This window comes from Panicum virgatum, chromosome 9K (assembly GCF_016808335.1).
Source record: "Panicum virgatum strain AP13 chromosome 9K, P.virgatum_v5, whole genome shotgun sequence".
Taxonomy (NCBI): domain Eukaryota; kingdom Viridiplantae; phylum Streptophyta; class Magnoliopsida; order Poales; family Poaceae; genus Panicum; species Panicum virgatum.
The window spans coordinates 52,387,719-52,414,592 of record NC_053144.1 but is presented as its reverse complement, the minus strand read 5'-3'; the positions used below and the strand labels follow the sequence as shown (position 1 = coordinate 52,414,592).

Sequence of the window (26,874 nt, the reverse complement as noted above, 5' to 3'; positions counted from 1 at the left end):
GGTACGGGTATCATTTTCTACCCGTTGCGGGTTGCGGACGCGGGCACGGATTTTAGCATGTGGGTACGGATTTATGAAGTTGATATCCGCGCGGATTTTATCCGTTGCCATTTTTAGATGAGAGCCCCTCCAAGCGAAGCGGCCCACGGCAAGTCGCCCCACTTGCCGCCAAGCAGAGAGATGGTGTCACATGCCGGGCGCCACCTCCACCCACGCAGAGCCGAGCACCCGGTCCAGGGCCTCCAGAAGCCTCCGCCCGCCGCCACGCGGGCCCCGCCGGGTCCGGCCAATGGGGCGCGGGCAACTGATCGGATCGCGCCGGCGCCTCGTGTCCACTACCTAGCCACCGCCCGCGGGCCCACCACGCCCGTTCCCAGCCGCTAGTTAGTAAACTACCCCCCACCTCCGCCGCGGAGGCGGATACGCGCCACCAGGGCCAGAGCCACCAGCTCGCTTCTGGTAATTTCGGTGCTCAAGCAAGGCGCATCTCCCCCCCTCCCCTCTCCTCTCCTCTCCTCTCCTCGTCATCCGTCTGCTAGGAGGAGAAAGATTATTATATTATATTCTACTGCTGGAGGCTGCAGCGAGCGAGGAGGAAAAAAAGAAAAAGGAGGAATTTTCGGGAAGCATCTGGAGACAGCGCGGTCCGGTCCGGCTCGACGAGCGGAGCGAACCAGCAAGGCTTCCCTGCGGCGGCGGCGACGCGAAGCACCGTTAAGATCCACCCGCTCCTCTTCTTTCCCTCTTTTTGTTCGTTCTTTTGGTGAGGCGGAGCGCCGGTTTCGTGCGCCCGAGGTGGGAATTCTCTCCGCACCCGCCGCCGTCCTCGCGTCTTCACGCTTGGGGGAGGGGGAACCTTGGATTTCCCCTGCTTGGGGTGCCTCGGTTCTCCCCGTTTTCTTTTTTTTTCTTGCGACTTATTGTGGGGTTTTGCAAAATTTCGCGTGTTCTTCAAAGGTTGCTGGGGGGTTTCTGCGCTCTGGCTTTGGGTTCCGGTTGCTGCCTGATGCGATTCTACTGATTCCTTTTCCCTATTATTACTTCCCTCAATTTTTTTACTGATTTGGATCTTACCGAAGTTGCTTCTGCCGTCTGCTGATTTTTACAGCTTCTGCCGTCTGCTGATTTTTACAGGTGATTTTCTTTGTTTCTGCAGGCTCTGATCTACAGCTTCTTGGTATCAGCAAGGTGAGAACATCTGCACCTAATTCCCTTGCTCTACTTTATTTTAGGATTCTTGTTGGTGTGCTTGTCGTGGCTCGATTACAGGCTCTTTTGCGTGTTTACGCGTTAGATGTAGACATGGATTTTTTTGTCCTATTTTCTCAATGTTTTTGGCAGCGTTTGATCTGACTGAGCTCCCAGGTACATGTAGGTAACTATGCTTGTGCGTAGCTGAGGTAATTTTGTTTAGACTTCAGACTATTGGCCAATGGCCATAATATTCTGGATGGGAATATGATTACTTGTTCAGTTTGAAGTTTATTTTCAACAATGTATTTCAATTCCTGTCCTTCTTGTCTGCAGGAGTTGATCAAGAACTGGGGATCCTGAGTTGAATATGATATCAAATCCCGTGGATTGGTACAGTTTCGGACCCGGATAGAATTTGTAGGGATGCCAGATTGGAGGGTGGGCGAGGTAATCTCAGTTTCATGAATTTCTTAATGGCATAGCATCTCACTACTTTTTATAGCCACAGCATTTGGTACACGAGATTATAACCAATGATATGTCATGTAGTTGTTTTGGGACTTAGAGACAGATCTAGAAATCCCAGTGATTTAATAGTTGAGTAGAAGCGAAAAAATTGAGAACAAGTGAACAACAGTCTCTCTGTGTGTTCTCTTGAGGATAATACTATTCAGTTTCAAATAATCTGTGTAGGTGTATAGATTGATAAATTAGCATGCTTTGTCCAGTGAGAATATTCCTGGTACACTATACTTCTTTACTCTCTTTTCAATCAACTGATGTAAGAATGAATAGTATATTTATATTCTAGCATTCAAGGCTTCAAACTAATTGGGTTCAGTATCTAATGGTAATGCTTCAAATCAATGCCTTGCTTGGTTAGCTTGAATGGGTTAGCCTTATTTATTGGTACTGAGCTTAGCATGTTGAGGAGACAGGTTATTTCACTGAAGTGCGCATGCCACCTGTAATAGATCTGCATTTGCTTTTTGGGTGTGGATGGATGAGTGGGGATTTAGTGGGCTAACCCCTCATATGGGGCAGTATCAGGTGTCAAATACAGAGAGTTTGCTTTGGTTGAAGCAAATTGACCACTATTAAAATTTTATGGTTTTGATCTTACACACTCCCACTCTAGCATGAATCAACTTGATGCTGAACTCTGTAATGATCGAACCCTAGTTGCAATCATATGTTGGGTGTTGTCTTGGACCTTGGCTAATAACAGTGCGTTGTTACGTTCACTAGACCGTGTCTTCTCTTGACATTCCATTAGAGGTTACTGAATTTGTCTGCTTCAGGTCTATAACTAACAGTGCTTTTACAGTTTGAAGGTAAATTCACTGATGACTTTGCCCAGAGTAATAGAGGCGAACATCAAAGTGGAGTTGAGGCTCCTGGTGTCGCTAATAGTAAGAAGTTGAAGCATGCAGTTGCCAGTGAGAAAATCAACCAGGGTGTCATCTCTGGAACAAATAACTCAGATTCGCCGAAATGTAATTCAGAGCACATCCAATGTGCCAATGGGATAGTATCCCAGAATATAAACAGTACTGGTGACTGCAAAGATGGCTCAAATGCTTTTACTTTGAGAGAGGAAAATACAATTGCCGAAACCAGATGTCCAACAGATAACTGGAACTCCTGTCAGTTTGGACTGAGCAATGGTTCATCCATTCTCAATAATCACAGTACTCTGCAGGACAGCCTCGCTTGTGGAGATAATGATTTAAACTATATTGATTGGCCTGGCATTGACAATTTTGAGGATGTCGACACATTATTCAGGTATTCAGAACTTCTAGCTTGTCGACTAAGATCTTGTGTAAAAATGTCATTATGATAACTATACTTCTTCTTTTCTATTTTTTTATTTTTGTAAAAAGGAGGTCTGATTCTACATATGGTCAGCAGCAGCTGGAGAACACAGATAGCCTATCTTGGATTCCTTCTTCAGATGCTGTTTACTCTTCTGATGTTGCTTTGCAGCAAGGGTTTGAGTCATCTTATTCAGATTATGGTATTCTGGATGATCTCTCAGCATTCCAATGTGCAGAAGATAAATCACTACCTTCGGTTGATCCTTCAACTGCTCTATGCGACAATCAATTCAATGATACCTACCTGTTCGGTGAGCAAAAGAATGTAAACACATATGGTGAACAGGCAAGTAAATTTGTTCCCTTATTTCTAATCTGTATTGATTGACCAAATATCTATCTTCTATTATCTTCAATTCTTGTATCTCTTGTCAACCATAGATCTACCAAGAGGATGTGATGGAGTTGTTGCCCACCGAACAAATATCCAATGGACATGGAGACATGGTATGGTAATTTCTTCAGGTTATTTCAATCATTCACGCCAAAATTCATGGTCTTCAGTGGCATAAGGGTATACTAAATGGATTTTGGTTTATGGCCAAATCCCTTAAATGGACATATAGTTGATTTGATGCTCTACTACAAAACAGTAGTGGAAAAGTAAATTTAAGTACAACCATGCTACTGTGTTGCTGTTATCTATTACTGTTATGTTTTTATGTTTGGGACCACAAGATCTTGGTACAATTCTCTCCTGCTTTTATATATTTGTATTGGGTTTACCACTGGAATTTGTGTTTCTGAGGATGCGTACGTAGTGCTGAATAGGTTGTTCCATAAGGTTGAGACTTGAGAGATAAATTATCATACGGATAGATCATTTATGCAATCAATCTCATGTTTTCGACTTACTGTCATGGTTTTTGTTGCAGGTTGGAAATCAGTTTCCATCTGAAAATGCCATTCAAAGTATAGAAGACAAGAATTTTTCTATAGCCTCAACTTCTCAGCTGAGCTCCTCTCAGAATTTACTGAAGCAAAGGCACAACTTAGATTCCAGTTCACCAAGCAACATCACTTCTGAGTCCTATCCAGAAAAGTTCAGTCCATCTGGTGGTTCGCTTGCACAAAGGAATTCAAAAGGTAGCATCCAAGTGAAATTTCAGATGGAGTACTTTCGAATTGTTCTTCTGAACATGTTTGTTTTTCTTGTTCTCTTGTGGTATGATTAGCTGATGTGACCCTTAACTCTACAAATGCAGCGCAGAAGAAAATTGTGAATATACAACCAAGACAGATTGCAAACGATAATGTGGTGAACAGACATCCTCAAACAATGACAAGAAGAGCTTCATATCCTTGTGAGAACTATGGAACTGAAGAAAAGGGGTTAGGGAAAAGAACTTTGGGGGATCCTCGAGTTACAATGGGCACTTCAATGGTAGTGGATGGCTCATTTGTATCATCTATGTCCTCTGATAACTCAGTTGAAGAAAGCAGCTTTCGACAACTGCAGGATGCCGTTAGTCAGGTATCATGATTTACTAGCTTCTTTTTTTAATGTCACTTGAAGCATAAATTTCATAGATAATGTACAGCCCCTCCATTTTCTTATTACAAATTCACTCTGTTTCCACTCATTTTGGTCTTGGCTTTCTGATTTCACAATGTCATAAAACTTGATCAAAGGCAGGACCTTTAGCTTTGGTACAACCAAAGTTCCTGTTGGCATCCTTCCTCCTAGAGAAAATTAAACTAGTTTTAATAATCTAGTTTTATTAAAATTACTTTGCATTTCTGCTTCAGCTGGATGTCCAAACAAAATTGTGCATTAGAGATGCTTTATACCGATTGGCACGAAGCGCACAACATAGGCAAGTTTTTCCAAATACGATGAACAGCAATGGAGATAGCCAGGATGTAAAGGATGCAGAAACTTTGCGCAAGTACGTTGTTCCTAACAAAAGATGTTATCTAGAATTTCTCAACCATGAATCAGTTTTATGGTTTTGAAGACTGAATTGTAGATTTAAATACATTTTCCTTATTGTTTAATTACAAACTAAATAGTGTTGTCTGATTGCTCGTAATTCAAAGCCTTTTGCACTGCCTGCTATCTCTAAAATTTCTCTGTAATTTTGAACATTGTACCTTAGGAACTATTCCTTGTATCTTAGTCCTTGAGATGCTAATCAATTAAGGTTTTTAGCTCTTAACTTAATTTGATTCAAGGTTAACCTTGACTGTTAACAATGAGTTATTTGTGATGCCATGATATAGGCCGTTATGTGTAGTAGTTTTTACCAGAACAGAGGGGTCGGTTCCCCTACTAATGTTGAATTTAGTTGCCTACTTTATCACAAAAAGAAAGAGACAAGAAAGGAGGCAGTTGCTCACCTGGTGCAATTTCTTAAGTTGATCACGTTACAATACTTACAATGCAAGGGAAGCATGAAAATGGCTCTGCCTGTGTGTAGCCTTTCCACTTTGATGTTTCTGTTTGGCAGGTTTGCTGATCCTCGGAGCATTGAGACGCAGACCAACCCGATCGACCGGTCTATCGCTCTGCTACTTTTCCACCAGCCATCAGACCATGCGGCTGGAGCTGTGGACGACGCCTCATCGCTAAAATCCCCTGCTAGCGTATGTTGTCCTCCCTTCCCTGTCGTACAAAACCATCTGGCGTTATAACTTTTGAAACATAACCAGCCTTCTACTTTTGTGGTGCAGAAAAAACAACACCAGGGCCCTGCTGGAAACCAAGCCGTGATGCCGGCTTCATCCTCTATATATTCACCAAGAGGGAAGGTTGGGCCCAAGGATGCACAATCCCGGGACAATTACTGAATATACGATGCTTCTCTCCTTTGACCGGGTTAAAGCCACATGATGTGGGAGCATCCAACGTCTGTGATTGTTCATAGTGTAATATCGCCGCAGACGCATGGGGGCGTTCACATGATGTTTCTTAGCTATGATCTGTCAAGCAAGCTTATTGTGTACCCAGTAGTCTCTAGTCAGTCCCAATCACATTGGTTTTGACATGCGTGTACCCTATTGTGAAGACTACTGCTGTGACCCTAGTAGTCTGCTGACTCACATTTCGTGTAATCTCAAAACATAGTTCCTTCTTTTTCAGAGTTTTACCTTTTTTTTTTAAGTGCTCAAGTGTGCAGATGGTCTCTAGATATACCTTTGAACTGATACAGAAGATGGACAGGGTTAGGTTTTAAACTAGTCTCAACAAATGCCATGCTAGTAAAATGATGGCGCGATCATGCTGCAGACCATCACTGCATTATTGTTGTTTATTAGCTGCTGCAGACTTTGTTTGGTGTAGGAGGGAGACAGGTGGGACCGAGCAATAAGACAGTGGGTCCAGCAATGCATTAGCGGTTGACCTCTCCTTAAAGATTGTGAAAAGATTGGCAGGCATCTCAATCATTGCGAGCTCTACCGATACAAAATTTGGTAGGTGCTTCGGCAGCCGAAAGTTCATTCGCTGGCTAGCTTGGCGGAAAGGAGATGCAATTTGCATCAAATGGAAGTGAGCAACGTACTTAGTAGCATCACGCGTGACAAATTAAAATGGTAAGTACATGTACACACACATACGTGAGCACATGGGCAGTCGCCCTCGCGATGAATACGTGTCACCCTTCCGATGAACGTGTCCTGAGCTAGTTCATCAGCTTGAATCTAGTAACCGGATATCCTTTTGCGTTTAATGCTTCTACTATCTTGCTTAGGCCAGTCTCAGTGGGAGTTTCATGAGCACAGTTATCTAGACCGAGAACTAGGTAACTGTGGCAGATGAGTTTATGGTGACGAAACTCTCCTCATATATCATGAAACTCTATTATTCTTTCTCTTTGCCATGTCAGCAAAAATGATAATATTTAATGTCGGTACCCCAGGACTGGGGTACCCACTCTTGCTGTGTCTAGGCAAGGGCCTTATAGTTATCCTTGATTACGTCCAAACAGCCGGACCCCTGTGGTCCGGAGTCCTGTTTCTCTCGGCAACGGTCCCGGACCTGTCTCACGACTGGGAAAGGTCCAGGAACGCCGCGTGTCCCGGAAGAGGCAGGCGCTCAGCCCGAACAGCCGGGGCTCCGGACCTCCCGAGGGGTCCGGACCCCCGCGGAAGTCCCGGACCCCTCATGGGGTCCCGAACCCCTTGTATGGTAACCGGACCCCTCGCTAAGGGAAGAAGTCGACGCCCTGCCTCGGGGTGGTCCGGAGCCGTCACGTGTCTACCAGCACGGACACGTGTACAAGGCCGCTTGATCTCCATACTAAACCTCACCTACCACTGCATTCATTGTGGTAGGCGGACGCCCGCATTGATGTAGTGGAAGCCGAGGCGATTCTTTGACCAGGGGGCACTATTGATCGCGTATTACCAAGATAGTGGAGCTGCTGGCGCCGCCCACGCCGCGCCTGCCAAGTCTGCCATAACAGATGGATACGACGGCTCGGCTTCACCCATTATGACGCCTACATAATAGCCTCCACAGGCTACGCCGCAAGCTACGCTCCCCCAACGGACACCTTGGTGACGGGACAAGAGAAGACCACTGTAGCGCTAGCAGGGCGTGGGAGCATATCGGAGGAAAGATTCGTAACCACTGTACCCATCTAAATACTCTGCGTAGTATGCTGCGCAGTCACATTGGGCCCACCTGTCGGGGCCCCAACGTCCTATGTATTCGTCCCCTTGGTCTATAAAAGGGGGCGCCCGCTAGAAGGAAGACTCAGGCTGGGTGAAAGCCAAGGCCCGGCAGAGGATAGACTCATACACAACAGAGATCAAAACTTCTCCCAGTGGACGTAGGGTATTACGCTCTGGCGGCCCGAACCACTCTAGATCGTGTGTTCTTGTGTGCTTACCTCAGGGCTAGATCAGCCCAATCGCCTAGTACCTCCCCGAGCACACCCTCTCTGGGAATAGGCGGGTGCGTTCCGCCACCCGGCTGTGGGTACCCTAGAAATCCCACGACATTTGGCGCCGTCCGTGGGGAGGATCAGGCGCTGGCTGGATCTTCAGGCTCCTGGGGCCGTGTTCATCCTCTGCAATGACGAACGAGAAGATGAAGAGAGGCATGGTGGCACCTACGCCGCATATTACTACGCTGTGGCACCAGCGCCCTCGGTGCGACGGTGCACGGCAGCGGCGCCTGCTGTGCGTCGCCACTGCGACGCCTCAGAGCCGGCACGGTGGTGCGCGGGGGCAACGCTTGTTGCGTGCCGCCCCGCGCCATCCCAGTGTCGGCTCAAGGTTTTCTCTCAATCAACGGTCATGCTTCCTCTTCGGCGGCATGACGTCGGTTCAAGGCTTTCACTCAACATGGAGCCTGGAGCCGACGGCCATCCCGGAGGAAGTTGGCCGTGTCGTCCTGCCGTCGCCAGCACCGGAGATCCACCTCAGCGTAGCTCGGTGCTGCTGCAGACAAGGCCCGCCACCAGGCGCGAAGGCCCCTGGCGCTAGCACCAAGGACAAGCCGGCGAACGACCGCACCTCTCCGTGCTTCGCACCGGTCCTTCTGCTGCGCAAGGGCGTCTGGCTTCCATCGGCAGACGACGGCGGCGGCAGGGGGGCCACTCCCATTCAAAGCCAAAGAATTTGTCTCATGCTACCTAAGCATGTGACAGCTCTTAGGCAAGGAGTGGCCCCCCGAGCTCCCGAGGTGATGCTGGATGATGCAGTTCAGGCACATCTAGGGCGCCTTCGCCTCCGACGACTATGAAGAATTCAGGAGTGGCCGTACCACTTCCAACCAGAGAAGAACACGCTGTATAGCATGCAGCCGTAGGTTACTCCTAAGAAAAGATTAAGAGAGTCCTCCTTTGTAATAACGTGGCGCCTATGTGTGTGTCCAGAGCGGTCAAGGTCTGACCTTGTAAACCCGTCCTCTGGCCCTATCACACAAACAGGCAAAAAGCGGTCCGGAGCGGTGGAGGTCCGACCTCGTAATCCCGACCTCTGATGTATACCGTGATAACCACAATAATAAAGGAGAGTTATTTTCTTAGTCTTGTCTCGACTCCACTCTAATTACATTCATTCGTTCTGGTTGGCTATTTCTTGGTTAACCGTCTCTCCCCCCCCCCCCCCAAACAGAGTCTTTTCTTTTGTTAGCGATCCAAGTTAAGTAGCCGGCTTGAAGTCAGGTGAGGACGCCCCTTCTAGCTGGAAGGCAATCCGGACCCCTAAGGACCTGCTCTGGAGAAGTGGTACTCGTATCCTGGGGTAGAGGAGCTCCGCGTAGCTTAGCCTGGTAATGTATCCTAAGCTCACGTACTTCACTACCTTGTTACAAGTACTCTAGTATCCGAGGCTGCTGTCTTTAGAGGTCCCGGGATCCCTTCTAGTATAAGGCTTGGTTTCTTGCACCTTACTGTTAGGTCCGGTGACATTTTTTTGGTTCGTCAGCAATAACCCAAGTCCACTCCGGTGGCCCGCTCCGGCGGAGACCGCTCGCCACGGTCGCTCCAAGTCCACTCCGGTGGCCCGCTCCGGCGGAGACCGCTCGCCACGGTCGCCTCAAGTCCACTCCGGTGGCCCGCTCCGGCGGAGACCGCTCGCCACGGTCGACTCAAGTCCACTCCGGTGGCCCGCTCCGGCGGAGACCGCTCGCCACGGTCGCCTCAAGTCCACTCCGGTGGCCCGCTCCAGCGGAGACCGCTCGCCACGGTCGCCTCAAGTCCACTCCGGTGGCCCGCTCCGGCGGAGACCGCTCGCCACGGTCGACTCAAGTCCACTCCGGTGGCCCGCTCCGGCGTAGACCGCTCGCCACGGTCGCCTCAAGTCCACTCCGGTGGCCCGCTCCGGCGGAGACCGCTCGCCACGGTCGACTCAAGTCCACTCCGGTGGCCCGCTCCGGCGGAGACCGCTCGCCACGGTCGACTCAAGTCCACCCCGGTGGCCCGCTCCGGCGGAGACCGCTCGCCACGGTCGACTCAAGTCCACCCCGGTGGCCCCCTCCGGCGGAGACCGCTCGCCACGGTCGACTCAAGTCCACCCCGGTGGCCCGCTCCGGCGGAGACCGCTCGCCACGGTCGACTCAAGTCCACCCCGGTTGCCCGCTCCGGCGGAGACCGCTCGCCGCGGTCGCCTCAAGTCCACTCCGGTGGCCCGCTCCGGCGGAGACCGCTCGCCGAGGTCGCCTCAAGTCCACTCCGGTGGCCCGCTCTGGCGGAGACCGCTCGCCACGGTCGCCTAGAAACAGGTCCGGGAGGTGGTGCGTGCTCCCTGCGCGATCCGAGGTCTGTGAAGCCGCTTAGCTTGGTTCTGCACCATAAGCCTACACCTTCGTCGCCCTGTGGAGAGCACTCTAGAGCCTGAACCTGGCAACCGGTGTACCGGCCTCAGGGGTCCGGAGCACCCTCTCTCTCCATGAGCACACCAACGCAATCAAATTGCGTAGAAACACATCACGATAGAGGCCCCACCCGCGGGTTCGTACCTCTCCCGAGGTGGGCCCGGGGGCCACTGTCGGTACCCCAGGACTGGGGTACCCACTCTTGCTGTGTCTAGGCAAGGGCCTTGTAGTTATCCTTGACTACGTCCAAACAGTCGGAGTCCTGTTTCTCTCGGCAACGGTCCCGGACCTGTCTCACGACTGGGAAAGGTCCAGGAACGCCGCGTGTCCCGGAAGAGGCAGGCACTCAGCCCGAACAGCCGGGGCTCCGGACCTCCCGAGGGGTCCGGACCCCCGCGGAAGTCCCGGACCCGTCATGGGGTCCCGGACCCCTTGTATGGTAACCGGACCCCTCGCTAAGGGAAGAAGTCGACGCCCTGCCTCGGGGTGGTCCGGAGCCGTCACGTGTCTACCAGCACGGACACGTGTACAAGGCCGCTTGGTCTCCATACTAAGCCTCACCTACCACTGCATTTATTGTGGTAGGCGGACGCCCGCATTGATGCAGTGGAAGCCGAGGCGATTCTTTGACCAGGGGGCACTATTGATCGCGTATTACCAAGATAGTGGAGCTGCTGGCGCCGCCCACGCCACGCCTGCCAAGTTTGCCATAACAGATGGATACGACGGCTCGGCTTCACCCATTATGACGCCTACATAATAGCCTCCACAGGCTACGCCGCAAGCTACACTCCCCCAACGGACACCTTGGTGACGGGACAAGAGAAGACCACTGTAGCGCTAGCAGGGCGTGGGAGCATATCGGAGGAAAGATTCGTAACCACTGTACCCATCTAAATACTCTGCGTAGTATGCTGCGCAGTCACGTTGGGCCCACCTGTCGGGGCCCCAACGTCCTATGTATCCGCCCCCTTGGTCTATAAAAGGGGGCGCCCGCTAGAAGGAAGACTCAGGCTGGGTGAAAGCCAAGGCCCAGCAGAGGATAGACTCATACACAACAGAGATCAAAACTTCTCCCAGTGGACGTAGGGTATTACGCTCCGGCGGTCCGAACCACTCTAGATCGTGTGTTCTTGTGTGCTTACCTCAGGGCTAGATCAGCCCAATCGCCTAGTACCTCCCCGAGCACACCCTCTCTGGGAATAGGCGGGTGCGTTCCGCCACCCGGCTGTGGGTACCCTAGAAATCCCACGACATTTAATATCATGAAATCCTCTATGAAACTCCCACTAAGATTGGCCTTACGCACACTGTCGGCCGATTGCATTTTATGCTATCCTACAAGCCGACCAACGGGCTGTCTAATTAATAGTTCCCCTTTTTTTTCCTGGTAAGCAATCAATAGTTCTGGAGATAACGACTTCAAATATATCTAGCTCTCTCGACAACGACTCTGACAAGTTTAGCGATGAGTAGCAGACCCCTACTTCTATTCAGTATTCAGTAATACATCCAGCAACTGAATTGACACAATTTTCTGGAATCCCAGAAAGAGAACAGAAGTAATTTGTTACCCCTCTGTTCTCTTTTTTTTTTAACAGAAGTATCAAAAAAAGAGAGAGAAAGAGAACAGAGGGGTAACAAATTACATCCGGGCTGGGGGCGTACAGCATAACCGCATACGAATCTTCCACCTCCAAAAGGTGCCCTATCAGAGGCCGGCCAACCGGTGCCATTCGACATGCCTTGAAAAGAAACATGTGCGCAACCACAGCTGCGAGGTCAAACAAATATGGAGCATGTGTAGAGAGCAAAAAAATGAATGATTTGTCTCATCTGCTCTGATCCTATATAAAGTTATCTGGAATACAAAACCTCGCCCTATGCCTTGTGCTGATCGTATAAGGTGCACAATTCTGGGGTTAAGTGAAAAGACCCATATGGTTATAGACTTATAGTCCTGGCATCAGAGAATAAAAAGGAATCTATAATTCTACATTGCCATTTGGCATATAATGCACCATGTATGAATATATGAACATGTAGTGACCTAATTACTACCTAGATAATGACATTGACACCACAGACATCAATAATACTGGATATGTTCATACCTAGAAATGCCATGTTACCAGAATATTAAGATGACTAAGATTCTTTTAATGCTGGCACTCTAGGACCTGTCCAGGTGACTTGCACAATTCCATAATCAAAATGCTTTTGGAATCTGCCAGTCGAACCAACACGACAATTAGCAAACAAATACTACCAGCAGAATCCGTGCTTGATAGATGGTTTAGAATGATTAAGCAATCTGCCAGTCGAACATCTCACTTGACATACAGCAAAGGATGCCAGTGAAATCAATGATCAGCCAGTGAAATCAATGATCAGCATCATCAGCACCCCCACTGTCAGCATCCAAGGAGAACCAGCAGTACTATTGTCAAGCGTCAACTGCAAGGACATGTCATCAACTTGCCTCCTGACCCTTTATCCAAAAGAAACCCACCTCTAACATGTAACTAGAAATATACAGGTCACAGGCTACAGACTACAGTAAGCACGCCGTATTGAGATGACAATAACTAATATGTATATAGTTCTCAAAAAGTGGCGCAGGTGTTCACAAAGAGCAGTACTGGGAGTCAAATGCCCATGGAATATTTCCCCATCGCCACCATATAGCTCAAGCAACCAAGCAGACAAATCTGTTTTTTTGACAAAGCTCCAGTCCACGCACCATGCACTGTAGCAAAGGTTATCTTAGTAACATGCCAGTAAAAAGTAACAAAATACAAATGATGAGAACTGTCAATAGGCACCTCAAGCTGCCTTATGAGAAGCTGTGTATGATATTTAGCGTGGGCTCAGGCATCCAGAATGTGGAGAGCGGCCATCCCTGGGCCTGTTAGGAGTTACTTCACGAGAAGGTGCCCTACGAGGAGAGTGGCTTTTGCCATGACTAGGGCTTCTACGTGCAGGAGAGCGACTGCCAAAAATTTAACAACAGGGTAAAATTTAATGCATTCAGATATGGCAATACAAAACAGAAAAATAGTACAAGTCCAGCGCGCAAACCTGTATCTGGTATGTTTCCTGTCATAATCAGGGCTAATACTGCGAGTTTCGCTACGGCGACGATAATCATTATCTCTGTATCTTTTCTGTTCATACCGTTCCCTACTTCTGCTCCGGCTTTGCCTTCTATAATCTCTGTCCCGATAATCAGCTTGATACCTTCAGATTAAAAATAAAGTTGATTCTTCAGAAATGTTATACCAAATTTGAAAGTACGAGTAACAGGGCTATCAGACCTGAAAAGACTTAAGCTGCATTGTTGGACTATGTGTACTTACAAAACTGCATATCAAGGGTTTGCATCAGCATATCATGGTCACATGTCCAACTAGATTCCTATCACAAGCTTATTAATATCATCAACTTTGGTGGCACCATTTGGACACTTGAGCAGTGATGTGACCAAACACACCACCATTTTGCAGGGTTGGCTCTAAATCACAAGGGCAAGCTACTTACATTCATTTTCATTTCATATTTTTGGTACTGGAAGATCATTCCTCTTCATTTGGTACCATAGTAGTTCAAGGAGCTATAGCTATATCTTACTAAAGTGCACCAGTTTCATTTAGTGCAGGCTAAACTTTTGAAGACTCAATCTCTTTATTTATTGGTTGCTATGACTAAATATGAGCAGTTTAGGAGACAAATGAATTTAGCAGGCAGCAAGATAAAGAAAGTCAGTAGGGAAATAAGGTCATAGCTTGCTTTCCCTCCAGTGTGTGCAATTCTGAGACATCATATACTCATGTCATTGAGACATCATGAATATTGCAGACCATATTTTACCTCCGTCTCGGACTGCGGCTTCTGAAATGACCCCTTGGCTTTGGAGTTTCTTCTGTAATCCTACCCCTATGACTGCAAACACAAACAAGAAAGTAATGCATAATAATCTTTGAGCTGTATACTTAATCAATTCTCTGATAGCAAGCAGCGTTCCTGTAATTGATTTTCTTAAAAAAAATACAATACAAGTTAAATTGGCCATGTAAGCTGACTTTTAGGCTTCCTTCTACAAGACGAGTAAACAAGTAGTTCGGATTTGTATGCATACCATATAAACTCTTAGATGCCATTTCTGAGGTTCATTCACATATATAAGTAGAGATAAAGTTCTTGACTATGAAATTTAACCAACCAACAAATGCACCTACCCAACCTAAGAAAAAGACACATGAAACCAACAAACACAAATGAAATGGGTAACAGGTAAAAACCTAAGCACAATTCACACAATGAACACTGTGTATCAACAATTAATAGTTAAAAGAAATCCATTGCAAGCAAGTGCAAGAAATGATTTCCAACCATTGAATTATGAAAGTTAATAGAAGTTAACAATCTTTTAATTGTGAAACTTAACACCAAGAAACACTCCTTCGCACGAGTATTAGTCTCACGTAGCCATATCCTTATGTAGACATGCAATTTCCTGTCTACTTCTAAATACTCTTTTTCAGGCATGAAACAACCTAGCTTAAATTAGGTGGTTAATCAGTTAATGTTTATAATTCATTGGCATTACCATCGATGGCTAACATTTCAAGCACACTAGAAATTACAATGCATTTTTCTTGTATTTAAATAAACAGGGCCTAGGTATGACGGAGAGGGGGGGGGGGGACAAAGGACAACTTGATAACAGATCAAGTAACTTGAACATCCAAGCAGGAAACTGAAGTCGAACTTGTAGGCATCAACACCTCATTCAACTATAGAACCATCTAAATGACTAAAACCACAAGGTCTAGTACCCCTTAATCTCTCAGATGCTAAAAATACATACATTACATCTATTTATTCGTTCTACTGCAGGGCATCTGTTATTGCTACACATGTGACCTAAATAACCCAAGCTTCTGCTGCGTCAATATAATTCAACAAATAATTTAATCATTACATAAATAGGATACTAGAGTGTCTTACATCTTTTGAGCATTGGGCCCGTACTTTGCGAACTGCACCATGATCACCCTCCCATCCACCTTCCTCCCTGCACCAGAAATAATATTGGAAACACAAGTCTTAGATAAGAAGAATCTCAAGGACTAAAATCGATGGAAGTTTTCCCTACCATCAAGCCCGTCGACGGCCTTCTGCGCCTCGTCCTCGTAGTTGTACCTCACGAACGCGAAGCCACGCGAATCTCCAGTCCTGCAGGCGAGAACAAGCAGGCATGAGCATCCTCCCAAACGCACAAAACAACTCCAAAACCAGCCTCCCGATATGAGGCGGAAATTACAATGGCGTCCACCTGCGGTCGCGCGGGATGAAGATGTCGACGACATCGCCGTAGCGGTCGAAGAGCGGGAAGAGGTCGTCGGCCGTAGTGCCTGCAGCAGGGGTTCACCGGAGAGGTGAGCGAACGCGGCGTTTTGGGAGTGCGCTGCAGTGGGGAGCCGGGGAGGGACGGGTAGGGGAGCGAGGTTGCTTACGGAAGGAGACGTTGAGGACGAGGAGGGAGAAGGAATCGCGGTTCTCCGGTGCCCCGGAGCGCCTGAAGTGCGACATCGCCGGAGACGGTGGCAGTCAGGAACGGAGGGCGGCGGCGGGGGGTTTTGGTCAGGGTTTGGGACGGGGTGAACGGTCAGGTGGTCTCTGCCCCCTGGCCCTAGAAAAATAGATTTTGCCAAGTAAATTTATTCGCCATGTTTTCACTTTCCAAATTTGCAAAAAGAAATCTATAATTTTACAGATTGTGATATCCGATATATTCATCAAAATTAATAAGATGAGACTGGAATTATGGGTGCCGTACCGACTTTTATTATTTATGTCGAAATATGCTGAATTATTTAGTTGTATCCGATTCACTAGTTCTTAAAATAAGTTCACTTAAGTTCTCAGAATCCTAGCAAAACACACACACACACACACAGAGAGAGAGAGAGAGAGAGAGAGTAAATTCTGAGAATTGTTTTCCGGTTGTTGAATCTCATTCCAGGGATTCGATTCGACTGTCCAAAAAGTCATTTCAAACCCTGATGTGATTTTCCAAAATTACTATGGTAAAATGGCACCATCAAATACATTTTGCAAATGTATAAAATAGAGGCGAAAAAACTTTTGCATGCTCGTTGATTGAAGTAAGAAGAAATTTCTGCAAATAAACTCTTTTAGTCACAACCGTCTCCTGAAATCCTACTACTGCTTTTGGATTGACAGTTGACAATTCAAATAATGAAATGTCTGTGGTTCAGGATGGAGGAATGCTCTGATAGTTGCTACTGCGCGTAGAGTACAAGCATAATAATGTTATTTAGAAGGACCGTATAACTCTCCGTCAAAATGTACTAGTATTTCGTAGAGCCGCAATGCCGCATACTCGAATACAGAAGGACCCTGCCCCGATGGTAAGGACTTCGGGCACTCGTTGGCAAGTGCGTAGGTCAAGAATCAGTCTGTTCAGCTTCGCCTTCACCTGCAATGACCAAACGGCAATTGGAAAGACGACACGCTTCAGTTGACAAGAACAGCCTTCACTGTAGCTCTGCGTCAAATAAATTATGGGTTTCTGTAAATGGATTGAAGGGTAAAAGTGAAGTTTATCACCTTGCAGATGAGACTGGAATCCGCAGGTGGTGAGGTGATTCGCGAGTTTCTCGCCCAGTTGCTTCTGCCAATCTTTGGTAGCCTTCGCTTCAGGTGTCGTCCACACAAGGGCGGTCGCCTTCTCAACATCAACCGTGGCTGAAGCAACCTCAGGCTGCGAAAACGGCCAGCTGAGTTTCAGTTACATGGTGGTGGTAACCTGGAGACGCCGCTGATAAGGGCGTCCAAAAGAAGGTAGCTACAGACAGATTGGCTCGGGATCACAGAGCAGAACTGATGGATTAGCAGCACATACGAGACTGATCTAAGCATGCAGGCCGAAGCCGTCTATGCAAGTGCGAGTTTTACAGATCCATGATTCGCATCAAATTATCCACAATGCGCAGGACATCATTGTTCTACTCTGCCTGAAAACACGAGCAATGCGCGACACCCTGAACGATTCAAAATTTGAATTCCAAGCACCGCATGTAGCGCAGTGTACCTGGTTCTCGAGGATCCGCTTGACCTTGGCAGCGCATCCGCCGCACGACATCCCCTGCACGCGAACGCAGCAGCTCGTAACATGGCGCATTACATCACCCATGGGAACAAAAATGTAGCAGCAAGCGGTGGCAAATGAACGAACATTACCCCGACATGGAGTACGATGGCGTCGGCGTCGGCGTCCGACGAGTCGGCCTCACCCAGAGCCGCCACAGCCGCGGCGGCCGCGGCAGCGCCGGCGCCGGAGTCGTCCCCGCCTCCCCTCCCGCCGCCGCCGCCGCCCGCAGAGAAACGGCCCCCGCAGCCGCCGCCGCCGCCGCTGGACGAGGACGGAGCGGAGATGGAGGCGAACCAGCCGCGAGGGCGCGCCAGCAGGACGGGCCTCCCCGCGGCGGGGAGAAGGAGGGGCGCCCTCGTACCTACCGCAGGCTCCATTGCTGCTCTGCTACAACTACAAGCAGCTGCTACGACCTCCTTAACTACGGGAGCGTCGTTGGTAATTAATTAACTAATCCTCGTGGCGCTTCTTGGCAGCGGGCGTTGCGTTGCGCTATATCCACTCGGTTCGATTTGCTACCGAACCAGATAGGGTGGGTCGTGGTCCACGTGTTCCCGATGGCATTCGGGGGTCGCGGCCCATCGCATGCCAACAGACAACAGAGCATGCAGGCAAACCGTCCTCGCAGGAAGCTCATATCAGCCTATGGAGCAACTCGTAGCAGCAGTATAGCACACCGGATGGAATCTCATAGCAACAGCCAACTAAGAAAAACAGGTGCACAATCTCTATAATCAGCAGGAGTACTAGTCAATCAGCAGATGACAAAGAGATCTCAAAAGGAACTTTTGACCGCAGCGGCTCGGCAGGACTTTCAGCAAAACATGCATCAGCCTCAGGCAGGCATCTAAATCACATCTGCATTTTTCGTACAGAAGGCACAAAAAATCCTTCCAGATTTCTTCAACATTCGGTGTTTTATTCGGTAACTTAAAGACAAGGCGGATCTGCCAGAGTAGTCATTGATCCACTCTGTCTGCGTGGCGCTTCATGGCCGGATCCTCTCAAGGTCGCAGCACAGCCGCCCAATTCAAGTGCTATCAAGCTTCCAACTTCTTCGAGCGGCGCTGAAGAGACACCTTCCGTGACTTCTGCTTCAACGCTATACCCACCTTCTTCGGGGGAGAGTGTCTCACCCTCCTACAAGAAAGAATCATGAGTCAGAATACAGCATATACGAGGATATCATACATACAAACAAGCCTGCCATATGTTGCTATTAAGGATGCAAGATTCTTTTCTGTGTCATTGGATCCACAAAACTCTTCTAAATCCACTAATCCGGATTTCAAAGCAAGAAAAGGAATTGCATTTTGGGTAGCCACTTGCATCCTTAGATGCCATTCCTTCTTGAGTTCATTACAGATGCAACCAAACATATATAACCAATTCCAGAAAGGCAGAAAGGCACCAAGAAAATGTAGAGGTGTTCTCTTACTGAGTATCAAACATTATAACCAGCTATATCCTCAGGTACCAACATCAGAGGTGCAACAACAGACTCGCTGCTGCAGCAAGGCCAGGTCGTCAGTTCAGTTAAATGGTGCCACTAAGCCCACTACCACTTGCATCTTATTTACTGAGGTGCATCGCATTTTGTCCAACCATATTCGAAAGCAAGAAAAAGAATCAGAGCTAGAACAGTAAAGCTTGTTCCTGCGAAATGGCCACAATATGCCTGCTACAAAAACTAATGTTCTGTTCTCACACAGCTCAAACTGAAGAGTTATGCTTCCTTTAGATTTTGGACTATAAATCTTAATATTAGATGATCATCTTGCCATGGATGGTTAATCTAGCATAAAAATAGGGCAAAACTCTGCATCTTGCCAAGGATGGTGAATCTAGCATAAAAATAGGGTAAAACTCTGCATCAGGTTAGTATGAAGGCATAAGTCTTAGAGCTCCAGCAATTTCATCCCCCTATACATGTCAAGTGAATGTCATTTAAACTAAGTTAATTAAAAATATCTGGCTGTTTTAAACACAACACTAGAAAGAACAGATGCGCTTGTAAAAATCAAAAGGATATAATCACACCAGTTAGTCACTTATGCAAAACTCAAACTACCGAGAAAATGAGACTCTGACCAAATTATTCAAAAATTGTTTATAGGATAACTCAGCATGGTATCATAACACCATCATGTGGCATCAAGATCAACAAAAAGGCACACATGGGACACAAATGGTGAACTATTCTTGGATTTGGATCTCCAGCCTTGACAATTAAGAAAAGAAAACACTTTGGAAGTGGACTACAGTGAAGGGTGATAAAGGGACAAAGTGACTAATTTCCCAACTTGATTGCATAATACTGTACTTATCATTTGTGTCCATTATTATGGTCTATTATCCTACACTAGGAATGTACGACTTCGACAATTCATATATGCAACAATTGTCTCCAGACATGGAAGAATCCCCCAGATAGAAAGGTTGGGATAGCTTCTTACAAAATTGCATTTGATTAGCATGGGTACTCTCTGAGAAACAAAATCTTCCACTAGTGCTTTGAGTTCCATTTTTCAAACTCTACATTTAGTTGAATCTAATATTTTGTGATAACTACCACAAGTGCCACATTGCATTTCATATTCTTGCAGATACATCTTTATTGTTTGATCCAACCAAGGACTGATTATGCCAAGGAAGAGACCAGTAACCTAGTGAATCAACTTATTATTTACTTTGAGCTTCTTCATTGACTTGTATTGTTTTTTTTTCTCTCTCAATAGCAGTGATCACTTATCAGATGCACACTTTGAAGAAGAACCTATGCAATTTTACACCAACAGAGTTGGCTTTGATATTTTAGTACACACCAAAAGCTAATAATGGCTATTAAGAAATTCAGTAGTTATAATAATATTACATTGTATTTGCCTATTTCATCTTCATGTGGTATACTGTATACAGCTGTGGCAAACCATGGCAGGAAAAAAACTAAGTTCAAAAGAGTGTGATCGCAGCAACCAAAGAAGTTAAATTTGTGATCCTTTGACTGACCATATAAAAAACTGCACTAAAATGGCATACGCATCTAAATCTTATACCCCCTTCCCTGCTGAAAAAAAAAAATCCAATATAAAATAATTCATGCTGGCGTAACATTTTCTGCTTATAACCATTTTTTACAGCAAAATGCACCTGTTTCATTTCCACTTCCAGCAAGAATGGCGGCTGCATGCACTTGACTAATTTCACGAGTGCCCTCGTGCTCACAGTGCCACCTTGAACATGCTTGTGTGCATACATGTGGAAGGGGGATGTGGGTGTACAAAATTGAGAGCAACTGAGCAGCCAAGCCCTTCATGAACTTTGAAGCATCGTAAAATGAGTGACAGATAACATCATTATTGCATCAGCATCTGTTACTTCATATGATCACAACATGTGCAACTTTGCCCATATAATATTCTAGATTTCTACATAAGGGGAACAAGAACCAAGTGATGAAAAACATTATTTCTGCATTACCCTTCGAATCCGTTATTTCTAAGATTCTAGGAACACAAACATTTTACTAATCACTAAGAGTCTAGGAGTCGAGTGACATAGAGATGCTCACCTAGGTTTCTCGGTAGCCAGTTGCATTCCGGTCCACGGGAATTTGGCTCCCTCCTCCCCAGCTCCGTCCTCAGTTTTTGCGCGTCTTGTCCTCCTCTGGTTCAGCCTCCCGGGGTTCCCGTACACGACCTTGCCACAGCCGGCCCTGGAGAAGCCCTCCCTCTCGTCCTCCATCCAGTGCTTCCCCTTCCCCTCCCTCTGCCCCTCCATCTCGGCGCCCTCCACCGCCTTCCTCCTGGCGGCGGCGGCGCTGGCCTTCCGCTCCCGCTCCCCGAGGATGGCCCCGATGGGGAAGAGGTCGGGGGCGACCGCGAGCGGGGACCGCAGCGTGACGTAGGCCTTCTTGTAGTCGGGCTTGGCGGCGAGGAGGGGCCCCCGGCGGCGCTTCTTGCCCTCCATGTTGAGGGTGCGGACCTCGGCGATGGAGAAGCCGTACATGGACTCGAGGCAGCGGCGGATGTCCACCTTGGAGGCGGAGGGGACGGTCCGGACGGCGAACTCCTGCACGGACGAGAGCGGGGCCGGGGGCAGCATGAGCTTGAGCGGGAGGTTGGCGAAGTGGATCACGCGGCGGCCCAGCCGGCTCGCCATGGATGCCGGCGGCGGCGGGGGCTGGGCGGGGCGCGGCGCGGCGGCGGGGGCCTTAGGCGAGCGGCGGCGGATCGGTGGGAGGTAGAGAGAGGAGGGGTTTCAGGTTGGTTCGCCTCCAGCAGGCCGATGGACGAAATGGTTGTGGATCGTCGAAGCGCGTTCACAGGAGGAAACCAGAAAGCCCAACTAGTTCCAGGGCCAACTAGGAAGCTGCAGCCTGCAGCCCTCCTGGGCTGGTTGGGCGCGCGCTGCAAAAAAGGTCCATTTTGTTGGAAGAACGGCAGCCTACGGCCCACTCCTAAACAAAAAGAAAACTCTGTCGTCATAGGTCCTAGCTCCTAACTCCACTCTTCTTTTTCTAGTTTTGTTTGTCCTTCTTTCTATCTCTTTGTTTTACCTAGTTATAAGATGATGTCTTTGATGCCCGATGTTGAATCTCGACCGTAAGTTTCAAAACTCATGATCGATCCGTCTCCCCACTTTCCCAGGATATTTTTCTTGCCTTTTTTATTTTTATTTTCTTTTACCTAGTTCTAGCCGGTGACTAAGTTTGTTCCTGATTTTTTTTCCAAATTAGATATTAAATTTTTCTTCCAAAATTTTTACTTCTTAATTTTTCTGCAAAAGTTATATTTAAAATTTTGTCTACCAAGTCGATGTTGTATTTTTGCTTTTCAATTTTTTTTCTTCTGAATTTTTGTTCCCAAAGTTTTTTTCTCCCAAATTTGTTCTTAAATTTTGTTTTCCAAATTCTTTCTCCTAAAATTTTGTTCCAGATTTTTTTTTGAAGTTTCACTTAAAGTTTGTTTCTAACTTTTTCCCAAAAAAATTTCCCCAATTTTTTTACAATTTTTTGTTTCTGAAATTTTATGTATTTATTCTCTTTCTACAATTTTGCCTTTGCAATTTGATTAAACTTTGTGTATATAAATGTTTGTATGTAATTTATACGTATACAGTTTCTTATGAAAATAGAAAAGAAGATGGATACGTGAAAACTAGACACGGACGGTAGTCCTAGTCAGAAATCGACCATACGGAACGCTCCATGCGGTCATTCATAAATTAGATAGCCCCACTTTGATGAGGACTCGATGCCTCTTCTTCCATTTCCTTTAGTTTCTTTTATTTATGAGATATTCTAAAATGCCTACTTTCTGATTCTTTTAACCCTTTTCTCATTTTTGAGCTTCACATTTTGGTTCCATAGCTTTCGTACCATATATCCATATATATGTTTGGACTTGTCACATGAAAGCGATGTTAATTTTGTTATCAACCTTTTTTTGTATGAACAAGACTTTTGGAGGTCATGCATGATGTGGGTGGTACAGTATGCATCTTTATATTAACATGTGCTCAAAAGACCGTCAAACAAACTGGTCCAGTATGAGATATATTCTGATACTAGATTGAAAAGACTACTGTTTTTCTTCAAACAAAACAATAGGATGCCCCCTGATTCTCTCACGCAGAAAAAAAAAATGGAAGATGGACAGGGCAAGATGGACAGTTTGTGCCATGGGGGTGAACATTCCGAGCAATTACCATTGTGTCCCTAGAATAAGTTTTGAACCTAGGTGCTAATTTTCATCGTTACAACTTACAAGAAACCTAACTAAATGGATGAGTGTTCGCCCCTTATAATTGGACATTTGGACATCCAGACTTATAGTTGAACTAGTGGATTACATAAATGTGTCGTGCGTGTAGCAAAATTCAATGTAAAATAGTTTATTGGCTTAGAAGTGTCAAACTAAACATTTCTGATTACCATCTCACGAATGACCATCTCATAAATTCTTTTTTCGGTGCATCATTTTTAGATGCCAAATAATCCTCAAAAGTATTATCATGTAGTGTTCATGCTAGCTAGCATTACCTTCTCTTTTCTAAACAAAAGAAATCCTACGTTCATACACCATAAAAACACTTTGGTCATTGTTCGGGAAATAAAAAGAAAGCAGCTTGGTGCATTGCCATTTGATTATGACCACCTCTTCGACACTTTCAATATTTTTTCAACAATTGCATATAATTTTTCAAACCAAGAATCATAAGAAAGGTAGCCTACATAAAGCAACAAGGGCCTTCTATATGATATATTTCTTTGTTGCTTCTAAAGCTTGCAAGTTGCAAGTCATGCAAATTTCAAAAAGAAATTAAACAAATATACATGAGGCTTTCTGCTTTGTACGTTGAGGGCTTTTTGCACAAACCCATTTCCTCCCAATGCATTTGGATTGCATGAAAAATAGACCAATTCTCACTTAATACTTCCAATACATGTGACTTCTGCTGTTGTCCTGGAGAAAACAATTGAGACAACCATTTGGTCCAAAGAGATTTAAGGATCCACGAAGCAACTTTCCTGTGTCTTAGGAACTCTTGAGGGTCCCGCAAGAAGAGGGTCCAAACAACCGTTGACCGGAGCTTGCTGCGTTTCATTGTAGCGAGCCCAAGTAACCATGTATAAACCAGCAATTATGAAGACTCCCCCAATAATGCTGAAAGGAGCAGAATGAAAGCGTGCAAGGTTAGGAACAATACTACTTTGTTACCTAATAAGTTATTGAGATTATAAGGAGAGAGAGAAAAAATATCAACACTAAATCATATTAGTAAAAACGTCGCCAGTTTTGTGTTTCACCAAGCACCATATACTATATTGTTAGATCATTTGAAAGAGTATCATGCAACAACTAAAAAAAATCATACATGCCAAAATTTTAAAATAACATAACGATGTTTGAACAGCACATTTGGGTAAATTTGATATGGCAGTGTTTGAATCAAACCTTCCGACATAAACTGGGTCACCAAGAAAAATAGTTGAGCTGATAGCGGAAAATGCTGGTTGCAGTGGATTATAGAGAGCAACTAGAGAAGGTCCAAGTATTTTGTTTGCCCATGTCATAATTGAGTAGCTTAGACAAGATGCAACAATTCCCTGAAGGTACAAGTAAGAAATCTGATTAGATAACTAAGTGAGGCTCCAAATCTTAGCATCATTGTCATGCAAGTGATGCAGTCTACGCAGAAAGGCACATGATATACTTACGGCATATAGAACAGCTATGATCTCTGCTTTTGTAAGCGCCCACTCATGGAGCCCATTGGTTGCAAATACTCCAGTCAGTACCATAAAGATGGCGGCAAAAAAATATGAATAAGCTGTCAAGGATATGCTTGCAGAATATCTTATTGTTACAGGAGCCTGTAATAATAGCCACGGCCGAAAATGACACTTGTTTGTATCAATCATGAACATGGTCAAGAAACATTAAAAACCCACAAGGGAGAGTGAAGGATTAAGCGCAAGCTCTGAAATTTGCATCACCTGTATGACTAGATAAGCAGACGCCATGAGACAGTTCCCTATAAGACACAAGACACCAAGATGCCATGTTTCCACACCATATTCGAGCATGGTTGATGTCAACCGCTGGGCCGGATAGGGAGTGTTACTGCTCCATGTGCCTGGAGTAACGATACCACTGATGAAAGCAGCATCAACACCCAAATTTGTGGCAAAGCAGTGGGTGCAAGTCAGTGACAGTGTGAGACAATGGACGTCGAATCCTGAATTGGCAATCAAATTTAGTGTTATGATATGGTAACCGTACCCTACGATCGCAGCCAAGACAAATGTGATCACTGGTATGGAGGGCTGCAGAGCCGCCGCGTAGGCAGCGTCGCCCGTGTAGCGGAGGCCGACGAGGAAGAGGAGGGGGTTCGCGTAGAGCCTGCAGAAATTGAGCAAGTGTCGCTGAGATTTCCAGGGGTTAAACTGAATTTCTGCCTCCATGATGTGCAATTGAGCAGAGCAGAGGAAGGAAGGAATGAGCTGATTGTACCCAGTGAAGCCAAGAAGAGCAAAGGATCCGAGGAGCTGAGGGGTCACCGGAGGCCTCACCCTTCTGCAGCAGCAACGGCGGACATGGATCGAGGTGAGTGAGATTAGCGTGCGGAGGATCAGAGCAGAGGGGGAGGAGCAGCAGCAGCAGCGGGGAACCACCTTTCGCGGAGGAAGGCGACGGGGGCGAGGACGGCGAACGCGAGCAGGTCACGGTAGACGCAGAAGACCACCTGGCTCATGCCGGCGTTGAGGAGGACGGGCTTGGCGATCAGGACGTGGTAGCCGCTGCAGGCTAGCATGACCAGGACCATCCCGGCGTGCGCCAGCCACGGCGTGCCGCCTGTTGGAATAAACCACGCCATGGTGTGTGCGTGGCGTGCGTGTCGTGTCTGCGTCGTGTGCGTGCGGGCGTTCATGGCAGCTAGCTTGTCAGGGTTGATCAAGTTCAGGTCTAGGGAGTCAGTGGTGTCCGTGGTGCACGAGTTCGAGCTCAGGGTCGCGCCAGGGACAGCGTTCAGTTTGGAACTCGGTGTGGCCGCGTTCCAGATCGTGTGTCAAGCCAGGACCGTGTATGTGCACGTTCTGGCAAGTTTAGTTGCAGGTGCAGGGATGGCCAAGTCGTTGGCCGGGGCGACAATAGCGGAAGGCGATCTGGCGTGCGAGTGGAGCTGAGGACCGGTTCTTGCGGAGGAGTTTGAGCTCGGAACGCAGAGGAGGCCGGGTCGGCCGGGGGTGGTGCGTTAGTGCGCGCCAAGCTCGCCGTGGTAGATCGTGTGGGCGCTGTGACGCCGCTAGGCTATATATGGCCATGTAATCCTTGTGTACGAGTCGAGTCCATCAGAGCTATAGAGTGCCAACATACAGGCCGTTCGAGCGGCCGGGGCGTTCGTCGCCAATTCTCTGTGTGTACTGTTCATCTTAGCTTGTACTGTTCATCGTCTTCCTCCTCCGTCCGTGCGTGAGAGAGAGAGAGTGAACAGAGGGCTCAGCTCCAACGCCCCGCTCATCAGCGGCCAGCCGATCACACTCCACCGGCACCACGACGACACGCACCACTTGAGCAGCGCAGCCACCGGCCCATCGCCATCGCCGCCGTCCCCCATCTCCACACCCCCCCCCCCCCACGTTACTTGGCTTGGATTTGTCAGAAACAATCGCTGGGGGCGGAGAACCACCTCATTTGTTTGTGCTACAAATGGACACGCCACTGCACCAGGAGGATGTTTTGTTTGAGACTAACCCATACGAGGGGCGTCTTACACTAGTCACCTCAATGTCTCGCTTGGCTGGCAAGCCATTTGTTAAGACCCTGCTTCACATGCCACACTCTCTT

At 47.1% G+C, this 26,874-nt stretch overlaps 4 protein-coding genes across 7 annotated transcripts; 1 reads left to right on the top strand and 3 right to left on the bottom strand.

Moving 5' to 3' along the window:
* The first annotated feature begins 371 nt into the window (after positions 1-371).
* Positions 372-6,175, top strand: LOC120652177 (protein LNK1-like). 4 transcript variants are annotated; one of them, XM_039929920.1, is made up of 11 exons: positions 372-713; positions 1,135-1,188; positions 1,528-1,641; positions 2,522-2,982; positions 3,081-3,360; positions 3,456-3,521; positions 3,950-4,160; positions 4,280-4,548; positions 4,824-4,963; positions 5,525-5,660; positions 5,748-6,175. In XM_039929920.1, the coding sequence occupies exons 3-11, from the start codon at positions 1,618-1,620 to the stop codon at positions 5,862-5,864; spliced, it is 1,704 nt and encodes a 567-aa protein (XP_039785854.1). In that variant the 5' UTR covers positions 372-713; positions 1,135-1,188; positions 1,528-1,617; the 3' UTR covers positions 5,865-6,175. The 4 variants fall into 4 exon arrangements, with proteins under 4 accessions (XP_039785854.1, XP_039785853.1, XP_039785856.1 ...); XM_039929919.1 differs by having other exon boundaries at positions 375-713; positions 1,157-1,188; XM_039929922.1 differs by lacking the exon at positions 372-713 and adding an exon at positions 729-795.
* Positions 6,176-12,315: 6,140 nt separating this feature from the next.
* Positions 12,316-17,664, bottom strand: LOC120652175 (serine/arginine-rich splicing factor SC35-like). Its single transcript, XM_039929918.1, has 10 exons — positions 17,611-17,664; positions 16,978-17,515; positions 15,861-16,846; positions 15,680-15,758; positions 15,500-15,579; positions 15,352-15,418; positions 14,212-14,283; positions 13,423-13,581; positions 13,167-13,333; positions 12,316-13,090 (listed from the first exon to the last, which is right to left on the bottom strand). The coding sequence occupies exons 3-9, from the start codon at positions 15,934-15,936 to the stop codon at positions 13,201-13,203; spliced, it is 666 nt and encodes a 221-aa protein (XP_039785852.1). The 5' UTR covers positions 15,937-16,846; positions 16,978-17,515; positions 17,611-17,664; the 3' UTR covers positions 12,316-13,090; positions 13,167-13,200.
* A 562-nt stretch (positions 17,665-18,226) lies between these two features.
* LOC120652174 lies at positions 18,227-21,775 on the bottom strand. The gene is made up of 2 exons (XM_039929917.1): positions 21,093-21,775; positions 18,227-18,661 (listed from the first exon to the last, which is right to left on the bottom strand). Exons 1-2 carry the CDS (start codon positions 21,680-21,682, stop codon positions 18,562-18,564), a joined length of 690 nt encoding a protein of 229 aa, XP_039785851.1. The 5' UTR covers positions 21,683-21,775; the 3' UTR covers positions 18,227-18,561.
* A 2,221-nt stretch (positions 21,776-23,996) lies between these two features.
* On the bottom strand, positions 23,997-25,903 carry LOC120648112 (WAT1-related protein At3g45870-like). The gene is made up of 6 exons (XM_039924870.1): positions 25,701-25,903; positions 25,540-25,602; positions 25,023-25,428; positions 24,744-24,899; positions 24,481-24,632; positions 23,997-24,189 (listed from the first exon to the last, which is right to left on the bottom strand). Exons 1-6 carry the CDS (start codon positions 25,901-25,903, stop codon positions 24,030-24,032), a joined length of 1,140 nt encoding a protein of 379 aa, XP_039780804.1. The 3' UTR covers positions 23,997-24,029.
* Between the last annotated feature and the right edge of the window lie 971 nt (positions 25,904-26,874).